Raw genomic sequence first — 12,785 nt, 5'->3', positions numbered from 1 at the left:
TCTCTAATTGGATTACCACATTGTGAATACAACTTCATCTACATCTCCAGATGCATTCCCATTAAATTTCAGTCCACACTGCTCAATTGTTTTGAAATGATAGATTTTTCACAAAAAACACACATTTTTAGACCCAATTTGCATATCACTGATGGGATCATCACGTTATGAACAATTCTTAATCTAAACACCCCTAAGAATGTTCCCACGAACTTTCAGACCAATGTGCCCAATAGTTTTTTAATTTAAGATTTTTGACCAAAAGTCATTTTTTTTACCCTACTCACACACCAGTGGTAAGATCTTTTTGATTTGAACAATTTCCAAACAGACACACAAGGTAATATACCTGCCAAATATCATGGCACTCGATCCGCACACACTCAAAGACAGACACTTTGCCATGCCAATAGCACTACTGAACCTAAGAAGTTCAGTTGTGCTAAACAAAAATGACATTTTTTATTCCCAATCACATACCTGTGATGCAGTCTTTTGCTTTGAACAATTTCCTAACTAGACACCAAAAGTAATCTCCCCCTAAATACCAAGGCAATTGGTTTTGCGGTTTTTGAGTGGAAGTCACACACACACACACACACACACACACACACGGACAGATGGACAGACACCACAACATGCCTATCCTATCCTACTGAACCTTATCAGCTCAGTTGTGCTAAAATCAAAACACAAAGTGTAATTTTTATAAAGTGCTTGAACAATGATTGCACATGGAAAATAATATCAAACAAGTCATTGAGAATGACATAGTCCCCGCTATGATTGGGTTTTAAGGAATTATCACTACTCTGATCACGCAACAACACTTGTGAACCTAAATCAAACAGACTTTAGTAGATATGTTGTGTCTGCTTGTTGGACATGGAACATGCCTACAACAATAAAGGATGGGTCAGGTATGGGGGATCGTATCACGACAAAAATGGATATGCACATGTATGTCATAGAACACTGTCCTAATACCAACTTTGAATGAGATCTGTTCAAGCATGTCTGAGTTATGGCTTTGGACATAGATAAATCGCAAACAAAATGGGTGCCAGGCAGCCATATTGGATCGTATCATGATGAAAATGGATATGCACATGTATGTCATAGAAAACTGTCCTTATGCCAACTTTGAATGAGATCTGTTCAAGCATGTCTGAGTTATGGCTTTGGACATGGAATATTCGCAAACAAAATGGGTGCCAGGCAGCCATATTGGATCGTATCACGATGAAAATGGATATGCACATGTATGTTATAGAACACTGTCCTTATACCAACTTTGAATGAGATCTGTTCAAGCATGTCTGAGTTATGGCTTTGGACATGGAAAATTCACAAACAAAATGGCTGCTAGGCGGCCATATTGGATCGTATCATGACAACAAATGGATATGCACATGTATGTCATAGAACACTGTCCTAATACCAACTTTGAATGAGATTTGTTCAAGCATGTCTGAGTTATGGCTTTGGACATAGAAAAATCACAAACAAAATGGCTGCCAGGCGGCCATATTGGATCATATCACAACAACAATGTATATGCACATGTATGTCATAGAACACTGTCCTAATACCAACTTTGAATGAGATCTGTTCAAGCATGTCTGAGTTATGGCTTTAGACAGGGAAAATTTGCAAACAAAATGGCTGCTAGGCGGCCATATTGGATCGTATAATGAAACAAATTGACGTGCATATGTATGCTATTGTATGTTGCCCCTGTACCAAGTTTGAAAAAAATCGGTCCAAGCATCTCCAAGAAAAGGTTACGGATGGACGGACGGACGGACGCACAGACAGGCGGAACCCAATCCATAAGTCCCCGTCCCGGACTTCCTCCGGCGGGGACTAACTATAGACAATTTCAATGAATGATTTGTCAATAGAATGCAATATTAATAGAAAGTGACAGATGTTGATTCTAAGTTTATTTAAATGTATGCACAAAGTGAATCAATACACAGAACACTGGAAACGTGAAATGATAACAAATCTAAACAATGCCATACATACAACTGATCATTAATTTAGTAGGAAACAATTTCATTTCATCAGATGTTTACATGTATTTTCACTCACATCAGTTTTGATGTTACTAGGCAGTAATTCACTGACTGACATCAAATATTAGCTGTCAACTGAACAACATATCTATCTCAATATTCAAGACTACACCTCTAATCATCTCTTTTTTTATCAATATTTAGTACCGTGGTGAATATCACCAAAAGCAAAATTCTTACATTTCCATGTGGAATATATGCAAAATTTCATGTAATGAAATAAATATCTCTAAATTATCATGCAATGAAATTAATATGAGATATGTTCAGTAGAAATGCAATGAAGTTGCCGTTACTATGACAACAAATATTACTCAATTCATATGATTTGAAACACTTTTTCTAGTTATGATCAAGAAGATAGCTGTATTCTATCAACCTGTTGGCTAAAAAAATAAAAGAATTGTTCTGGGTTCGGACATTTTGTCATTTGGTGTGACAAAGCGAATATCTTCTTTTTTTTTTTTTAATTGTCAAACCTGTCACTCAATCTACTATTTATGGCAGTTACTGTTCTTTCTATTTAGTACTTTACAGCAAGTGTGTATGTTGGGCAGATGTCATTAGCTTGTTCACTGCTGGTTCTGCAGTAACAATTAATATAGGAAGGGTTATTTTTATGTTTTACCCCAGATCAGCAGACTGCATGGGCTGTGCAAACACACAAAAAACAGATTGTCATGAGGCTATTTAAGTGATGCACGCACTGACCAGAAACTATTCTTTCTATTGTTTTGCCTTATTTAGCATATATAGAACAACAATAAAGTTACTGATCTAAACTTTGTTTACATTAACACACACTGAATAACAAATCAAGGTTTTCATTAAAATATTCAAAATGAGAAATTCTTCCCTTTTTTTCATAATTTGACTTTGTGTCCTTGTCTTCACATTGTGCTTTGTTTATATAGTGTCAAACAATGATATGTCATCTATTATTTACTAAAACATCAATGATTGACTGAAAATTTGACAACATAATGTACCAAGCCATGTGAGTGCCCTGGGTGTTTGCATTGTAACCTTTTCTCAAGGTGGGGATGGACTCTCACCCAGACACCCCTCCTTTGCTGGAGTGCATCCTGTTTGGGTACATTTGTAGTATTCTAGCAGCGCTTGTTAAAACAAAAGCCGGGACCGTTGCCTGCTAATGCAACTCAGTATGGTAATATCAAATCTATTATGACTAAACATCAATGAGCATAATATGACAATATAACAGTGAAGAGTCAAAAACTGACAATATATAGACCATAGCAGCATGTAAAGTAACTTCAAAGAACAAGATTTCATGAGTTGTCTTCTTTGCTATCTAACAACATACAAGATATATCATGTTAGTTTAAATGTACTAGAACATCTACCAGTTAAGGGTTGGACTGAAGCACCATTGATATGCAAATGAGTTCCACATATAGAAACAGAAATATACAGAATGACATTGCATTATTGGGATAAGCTATGACAAACTAACAAACAACCTATCGATATAATCAACAAACAACCAGTGACTATAAATCTATAACCCAAACACTGTAAATTGTGAACATATGCAAATTACTGGCTAAGAGAAAAGAGTACTCTTAACCAAAACATTTTAGTGACAAACAGGAAAATTGCCAAAAAAGGTAGTCAGTGTTTAATACCTTTGTTAACCACATTTCACACGAATGCAGTGGCCAAGACTCAATCATGTACCAGATTTAGTCTATCACCGTATGTACTGGTTAAAAACTAAAACTGAACACAATATTGCAGTTGCCAAAATATTAAGGTTGACAGTATCCTTTAACAAAGACTCATTTGCATTTCTAAATACCATGTTTTTGTTTCCACAATTTAACTCTTGGAAGCCGAGAATCTCTGAAGTAAGATAGTATGGCAATTGTCACACACACGCACTGGTTTGGCAGAAGATGCTAGTGGCATTTTATTATCAGAACAGTCGTTGCAGAAAATTTCACCGCAGTGTCTACAGTGATGCTGTTGGAATAAAACAAAATGATATTATATATTTAGTACTTGTATTGGGACTTTTGATGACTTGGACTATGGGATGGGGGAGGGGAGAGGGAGATATCAAAAGTATACTGTCTTGTATTAAGTAATACTTTATAGACCATGTATACTGATGGAACTTGGAAGTATCTGAACACATTTCATTGAGATAGAATTTTAGGAATTGTGCACAAAAAGAAGTCCTTGTATTGTCAACAGTCATACCACATACAAATGAATAAAACCATTAATGAGGAAGTAAAGCATTTCAGCTACTTGTTCAATTAAAACATTCATATCAGGTGTAAAATAACAATCAGCCCAGTAGGGGGTCTTAATTCATAAACAATGTTACGAGAGACAAAACCGAACTGCATCCTTACTTTAACATCTCTGAGAAATTTGAAAAGGCAATTTTGCAAGATTGTCATCTCAGGTTCACCTAGCAAGATTAATTTTGGTGTTTGCCGTGTTTTTATGTGTAGGTTGTTAGTTTTGTTTGTTTGACTTGTGTGTGTGCTTTGTAGACTTGTCCTGTTCTTGAGTTGTTCAGTTTTTTAAGGAGCCTGTAAATGGGACACATTCCCATTGGTCTTCCATTAAATAATTAAATAAATAAAATCGAATTTTATTAACACTTCATTTGCCAGTTAGTTACTGTCCTACCTTTGTGTAATCAATATCTGTAGCAAGTTCAATTGAATTCAATACAGTCCTGGCTATATATCCCTTATTGTAAAAGTTCATCAAATATGCAAATAAGCAATTAATTGACTTGATACCATCATATGTTTGCTCGGTCAATATCTTTAGCAAGTTTCATCAACTTTGGAGCAGTCTTTCTTGGTATACCCTACCAGTAGAGTAGGCCCTAATTGCCAAAGTTTGTTAATTATGCAAATGAGCAATTAATTGACAGCACTAAATTTCATTAAAAATATATCTCTGTATGATCAATAACTGTGGCAAGTTTCATCAAATTTGATAAAGTCCTTCTGGATGCATAACCTGAGTTACAAACATTCATTAATTATGCAAATTAGCCCTTAATTAACTTGACACAAGTTAACAACTTTTAGTGGTTTTATATCTTTGTATGATCTGTCGATGTTGTAAGTTTCACTAAATTTGGTGAAGCAGTTCTGCATGTATAACCCCATTATAAAATCATTAATTGTGCAAATTAGCAATAATTATGCAAGCCACTCCCACCAAAAACTAATCAGCACTAAGTTATAGCCTGACAATGCTACATAGGAAATTGTAGAACATTTGCTTCAGTACTTTTGAGATATCAGTGGAACAAAATTTCTGCACAGACAGACAGACAGTGCCATGATGAGCTTAGCTAACCAGATTTAAACTGAATGCCTCTCGTATTGCCTATACACATTGTTGGAATGCATAATTCTAAACTATAGCTATTATACATGATGTACCACTTAATGGGAAAATAAATTATATGAAACTAAATGAAATTTGAAGCTTGCATAGTTAACCTTGCTTAATTATTGAGGAAAAGAAGACACTAATTATGCAAATTAACCATATAGATTATAAGTTACAGCATCAAGCTTTACATGACACATGCACTTCTTTACCATCGACCATCAAAACATGTACAAATTTATCTGAAATTTGAGGTTTGCAAGAAATAGCCTAATTACTGAAAATCATTCATTATGCAAATTATTCATTAAAAGTAAAGGCTGTGTCAACAAACTTGTGCACATTGTTATGGTTGGTATATGCACCAATTTCTATGAAATTTGAAGCTTGCATTCTTAAGATAAAGCCGAATTACCAATTCATTAATTATGCAAATTATCCATAAAAGCTTTAAGCTAAATCAACAAACTTTATAGGACATATGCACTTTGTTATTGTTTAACGTATGAACCAAATTTATATTGAATTTGAAGTATGCGTTCCAAAGATATAGCCTAATTACTCAAAACCATTAATTATGCAAATAATTAATTAATGTTCATTGGATGTTTACCAAAATCTAATTAGTTCTTGCATTAGCATATGGAAGATGTGGAGCAAATTTCATTATAATTGAGCCAGCCGATTTTAAGAAAATGATGACACAGATAAACACACACAGAGGGACAGACAGAAAGACAGACAGACAGTCATGGGAGGTAAAAATCACATCCACATAAACAAAGTGGAAAAACAGAAGCTCTAATTCATGACAGCAAGAAATATAGCATGGTAATGTATTTAATGTATTTTAAGATTTCCACAATTAAGCTTCAAATTTCGTATAATATGATACATCATAATAATACGCACCTGTCCTATGAAGTTTGTTGCTACAACTTTTTCTTTAATGAGTATTTTGAATAATGAATGATATTCAGTAATTAAGCAGTATCATACACTCTTACATACATTAACCTAAGAAAGCACGCTTGTCCAAAAAACAAAGCCTGTTACCATAGTTTTTTAGTTTAATGAGTTATTTACATAATTAGTGATTCCCTTACGGGAGGCATTCAGTTTAAATCTGGTTTAATTTAATTATTTATGTAATTATTTTTAAAATTTATATTTCATTATTAAATATATCAACAATTACTTCTGTATTTATTCACTTTTTTATTATAATCATTTCTGTAATTATTTTTAGAATTTATAATTTCGTTATTAAATATTTCCACAATTTCATTTTTTATTCACTTATTTATTATAATTATTTCTTTATATATTCACTTATTTTTATTTTAATTATTTCTGTATTTGTTCTTAATTTGCTTTTTATTTTTATTTTTCTATTATTAATTCAAGTTGAATTATTTGACTTATGTCAAGAAACTTGCTTATTTATTTAAATCATTTGGATTTATTTCTTAACATGAAATTATTTATTAAATTTATAATTTCGTTATTTAAGTCTGTATTTTGCATCTGATTTCTCTTTTCATCACCATTGTTATTATTTTGATTATTTATCGTTTTAAATTATTTCACTTGCTAAGCCAATTTAAACATTCTCAGCAATATATTATGATAATGATGTTCTCTTATCATTAAATTATTTTTTCAATTCATTATTTTGTTATTTAAGTCTTTATTTTGATTCTCGTTCGTGCTTTAATTTATTCTCTATACCTGCAAACCATGTTTAGTTTATAACTTAAACTTGAACAATTACAATTGATGAATATTTTATTTTGGCGGAGATCTCACCATAGTTTAAAGTAATTTATTCTCTATGTTAGTTGATAACTTAAACTTGAACAATTACAATTGATGAATATTTTATTTTGGTGGAAATCTCACCGTAGTTTAAAGTAATTTATTCTCTATGCCTGCAAACCATGTTTAGTTGATAACTTAAACTTGAACAATTACAATTACAATTGATAAATATTTTATTTTGGCGGAGATCTCACCATTCACCATAGTTTAAAGTAATTTATTCACTATGCTTGAAAACCATGGTTTGGGGCCATAGATTCGTCCTATGACTGCAACGTGCAACGTATTTGGCCTGGAACATGTGTATCAAGTACAGTGAATAAATTTCTTCAACTACGGTGAGATCTCCGCCAAAATACAATAATTAATTTATTCTCTATGCCTGCAAACCATGTTCAGGGGCCTACGATACGTCATATGATGTATTTGCATCACTTCTCTCCAATAACGATTGATCACTAACTGACTATCATATGCATCATGGCGACTGAGCTTATAAATCTATGTGAATATATGCCTGGAATCGTTAGATTGCTGAATGATGTTTCAGAGTTTAATCAGTTGAATACTGCAGTCCATAAAGTTGTTTTGGTTGAAGAAGAATTTGTTTGGCATGCCCTTAGTTTTGATACTCCAAATGAAGTCTTCAATTACATTCGGTACGCTATAACAACTTTACAGGAATGTGATGAAGCTGGCAGTACAGATGTGCGCCATTTATGCCCAAAAATCGGTGAATTACATGATGTAACAAACTATGACTTTCGAGAGAAAAAATTATTCGTAACTGTGAATAAATGTTTGTGTAGTTTTATTAAATGTAAATATGAGACAGTATACAGCAGGGTCATAAATCTTTACCTGTATTTTCTATGGACAATCGGAGCCACGGTGGTGCACATGGACGGTGTAACGTGTATCATCATGCTAGGCACAACATTAGTCAAGGTAAGTGTACACCGTTGTAATGGCAATACTGTCACTCGGTAAATTGTATCATGTACTAATATTATATTCTGGCCTTTGAGTGAGAAATGAGACAAGTAAAATTTATAACTGTGAGTAAATGTATGTACTTGTACTATATTAATTACGATTGTGGGCTGGATGGGCTGTAAATCCTCATATTTTCTACAAAAAAAGCGACGTGCAAAGTGCATACGCCATGCATCCCTGGATGCCATCATCACACTGGCCATGTGTTTTGTACAGTAGTGTAAACACCTCTGTAATTATGCTCTAACTTTCGAGCAATCAACCTGGAGAAATAAAATTCAGCCAATAAAGTTATAACTGTGAATTGATGTTTGTACTTTTAATAGTCTAAATTGTCATTATGATATGGCAGGGTCGCAAACCACGATAAGTAAACGATGTATGTCGGACGCTATGCATATGCAGAGAGCAGATAAACTTAGACCCACGTACGCTCCACTACAAGCATGCACCACATCTCGGTAAATTATGTGTACTAAATCCTGGCTTTTGAGCAAAAAGAAAAAGACAAATAAATTCATGACTGAGTAAATTTTACTTCATTTTAATGATTACTTTGGGACAGCAGGGACGACGCGATAGCCGTCAGATATTTTCTTCAAAAGTGACAACGTAATGCATGTGTAGAACCAACAACATTGTTTGTGTCTTCCGTATGGGTAATCTGATGTGCCGTGCCATCGGGCAAGCAATGCAGTCTAAATGTCGCCCACCAACATGCGTGCGGCAAATTTCATAGCAACCCAGGCCCCAGAAGTTGATAACTTAAACTTTAACAATTACAATTGATGAAAAGCACAAATAATCAAATTATAGACTTAAATAACAAAATCCTGAATTGAAAAAATAATTTAATGATAAGCTTAAGAGAACATCATAATTAAAATATATTGCTGAGAATGTTTAAATTGACTAGGCAAATGAAATAATGAAATAATTTAATACGATAAATAAAATCTTAATAATGGTGAGCTTAAGTGGAATCAGATGCAAAATACAGACTTAAATAACGGAATTATAAATTTTAAAACGAATTGAATGTTAATAAGAAATAAAGGTAAATTATTAAATAAGCAAGTTTCTTGACATAAGTGAAATAATTGAACTTGAATAATAGAAAAATAAAAATAACAAGAACAAATTGCAAATTAAGAACAAAATACAGAAATAACAAGTCATTGAGAATGACATCACTACTCTGATCACGCAACAACACTTGTGAACCTAAATCAAACAGACTTAGATATGTTGAGTCTGCTTGTTGGACATGGAACATGCCTACAACAATAAAGGATGGGTCGGGTATGGGGGATCATACCACGACGAAAATGGATATGCACATGTATGTCATAGAACACTGTCCTAATACCAACTTTGAATGAGATATATTCAAGCATGTCTGAGTTATGGCTTTGGACATAGAAAAATCGCAAACAAAATGGCTGCCAGGTGGCCATATTGGATCGTATCACAACAACAATGAATATGCACATGTACGTCATAGAACACTGTCCTAATACCAACTTTGAATGAGATATATTCAAGCATGTCTGAGTTATGGCTTTGGACATAGAAAAATCACAAACAAAATGGCTGCCAGGTGGCCATATTGGATCATATCACAACAACAATGAATATGCACATGTACATCATAGAACACTGTCCTTATACCAACTTTGAATGAGATCTGTTCAAGCATGTCTGAGTTAGGGCTTTGGACATAGAAAAATCACAAACAAAATGGCTGCCAGGCGGCCATATTGGATCGTATCACAACAACAATGAATATGCACATGTACGTCATAGAACACTGTCCTAATACCAACTTTGAATGAGATCTGTTCAAGCATGTCTGAGTTATGGCTTTGGACATGGAAAATTCACAAACAAAATGGCTGCTAGGCGGCCATATTGGATCGTATCATGACAACAATGAATATGCACATGTATGCCATAGAACACTGTCCTAATACCAACTTTGAATGAGATCTGTTCAAGCATGTCTGAGTTATGGCTTTGGACATGGAAAATTCGCAAACAAAATGGCTGCCAGGCAGCCATATTGGATCGTATCATGATGAAAATGGATATGCACATGTATGTCATAGAACACTGTCCTAATACCAACTTTGAATGAGATCTGTTCAAGCATGTCTGAGTTATGGCTTTGGACATGGAAAATTTGCAAACAAAATGGCGGCCATATTGGATCGTATCATAAAACAAATTGACGTGCATATGTATGCCATTGTATGTTGCCCCTGTTCCAAGTTTGAAAAAAATTGGTCCAGGCATCTCCAAGAAACGGCTGCGGACGGACGGACGGACGGACGGACGGACAGATGGATGGATGGACGGAACCCAATCCATAAGTCCCCGTCCCGGACTTCTTAAAATAAATAAGTGAATAAATAAATAGAGAAATAATTATAATAAATAAGTGAATAAATACAGAAATAATTGTGGAAATATTAAATAAAAATAATTGAAATAAATTAATTTGACAATAAAGTAAATACATCCATTTTATTAAAATAAATAAGTGAATAAATAAAGAAATAATTATAATAAGATAAATTAATTTGACAAAGTAAGTACATTAATTTTATTAAAATAAAGAAGTGAATAAATACAGAAATGATTGTGTCAATTAAATACATCTATAAATTTGGCGGGGATCTCACCCCATAGTAGAAAGGACATAAACATAAAGTAACTAGTTTGACTTCACTCGGGAGGCATTACCATGACGGGAAAGCAGTTCTGAAGAACTCAAGTCAGCTCAAAGCCATATCTTACTAAATGGCGGACACAAGCTCACTGGTTATATTCCTTGTGGAGTGGTTACATTACAAAATGATATTGCATACCTTGAATTATTGAAAACAGATGATCCATCTATATCATACATGGAAATGAAGCAGCAACTGACACACTTTTCGTGACTAATGTTTGCTTTGATGACGATATGCCGGGCTGTGAAGCACAATTTCAGCCACGGGCCGTGGACATTGGAATGAATAACGAGAGTCAAGGAACAAAAGATTTAAACTTTAGAAAATCAACTCAGGTAAAGTGATTGTCAACTTATAATTCCCATTCATTTTCCATTCACAGTTTGCTACAAATAAACATATTTTCTATCAATTAGTTGCTGTGTCTTTGATTACATGATGTGCCACATGTCACTCATGTTGGTACACACACTGTCTGGAAATTGCCATCTGAGAAATGGAGTCTAGATTGAAATGTATTGAAGTATTGTTGACTTTTTTATCAATGTTTGTTAGTGCATTCAGACATTACTAGTAATCTTCACTAAATGAAACCAACAAACATCATAGACAGCCACATTAATTGCTAGACCTAACTTCCCTTTCCCTTGATCAGTTTTCACTACTCGACTGCACTACGTATCTCGTTAGTGTACATGACTTTTGAAGTACGTACCTCAGCCCAACCCATATTCGACAGTATTTGGGAGTTTTTGTAGAAGCACATGACATAACATTTTTATGAATACTACAGTACAACTTACAGCATAATTGATTGACAGTTTTCAGAGATGACACATAGATCTTAGAATTATGACAAATTTAAATCTATTTTGAAACATTATCAAACTGTATCAAAAAACACGAAAGGAATATTATAGGGAAAATCTAATGACATTTTGACATGAGAAACAGTGTGGAAACATCAATGCCATACTCCAGAAGAACAAATACTTGGACTAGGGTAGGGTACAGACTAATAATAGTATCATACGTGATATGCTTGAACACCTTTTGAAGTTAGTTTTGAACGGAGCTCTCCTCATTCTGTCAAACAACTGACTAATGTGTATCTCATGACAGTAATTTCCATTCTCAATTCTTTCTTAGAATTGCCAATTACATGGCTAAAGTGTTTTGATTTGCTATGATAGAGTTCTGCCATTGCATGGTTGACACAATCGATTGCCTACCTAGATATATTAATTGCTTCAGTTGCGCACTAACTTGAAGTGGTTTTGCAACATTTTGTATATAAAAAAGCTCCAATTACAATTTGGTCACTCCCACTAATTTGTCTAGAATACATCAGCTGTTTTTAATGTCATGGCCCATAATTTTCACATGAAGTTCACTTGTCCATTGGACGAACGGATTTATGTTTTTACTTGTCCAGATGCAAAGTTTACATGCCACAGGTGTTGGGCAGCATGAATTTTCTGAGGCCTCTAAAGATAGCACTTGTTGTTTGATTGTTGATATGAAATGTTCATACATGGAATCCAATGTCTCCTCCTTGTAGCGATGTCTAGTTTTTACCTTCCGTAAGGGTACGGGAGGTATTAAAAGGGGGATGTCTGTCTGTGTGTGTGTCTGTCTGGCTATGTCATCATTTTCTTAAAAACGGCTGGCTCAGTTATACTGAAATTTGGTACACATAATGTTTGGGGTAATGGCTAGACCTGATTAGTTTTTTAATGAGATCTGTTTATGTCAAATAGGG

General features: G+C 34.0%; 1 protein-coding gene across 4 annotated transcripts in view; it reads right to left on the bottom strand.

Annotated features, from left to right (window-relative positions):
- Nucleotides 1–1,939: 1,939 nt before the first annotated feature.
- LOC144451919 (RUN and FYVE domain-containing protein 2-like) overlaps nt 1,940–12,785 on the bottom strand; it is a 97,971-nt gene continuing 87,125 nt past the window's right edge. For all 4 annotated transcript variants that reach the window (XM_078142825.1, XM_078142826.1, XM_078142828.1 and 1 more), the window contains one exon: nt 1,940–4,067. In XM_078142825.1, coding sequence (XP_077998951.1) covers nt 3,924–4,067 — 144 coding nt within the window. In that variant the 3' untranslated portion in view covers nt 1,940–3,923. The remainder of the gene's footprint in view (nt 4,068–12,785) is intronic.

Source organism: Glandiceps talaboti, chromosome 22, assembly GCF_964340395.1.
Source record: "Glandiceps talaboti chromosome 22, keGlaTala1.1, whole genome shotgun sequence".
In the NCBI taxonomy this organism is placed as follows: Eukaryota; Metazoa; Hemichordata; class Enteropneusta; family Spengelidae; genus Glandiceps; species Glandiceps talaboti.
The sequence above is the reverse complement of the archived record's forward strand: the minus strand, read 5'-3'. Positions and strand labels throughout refer to the sequence as shown.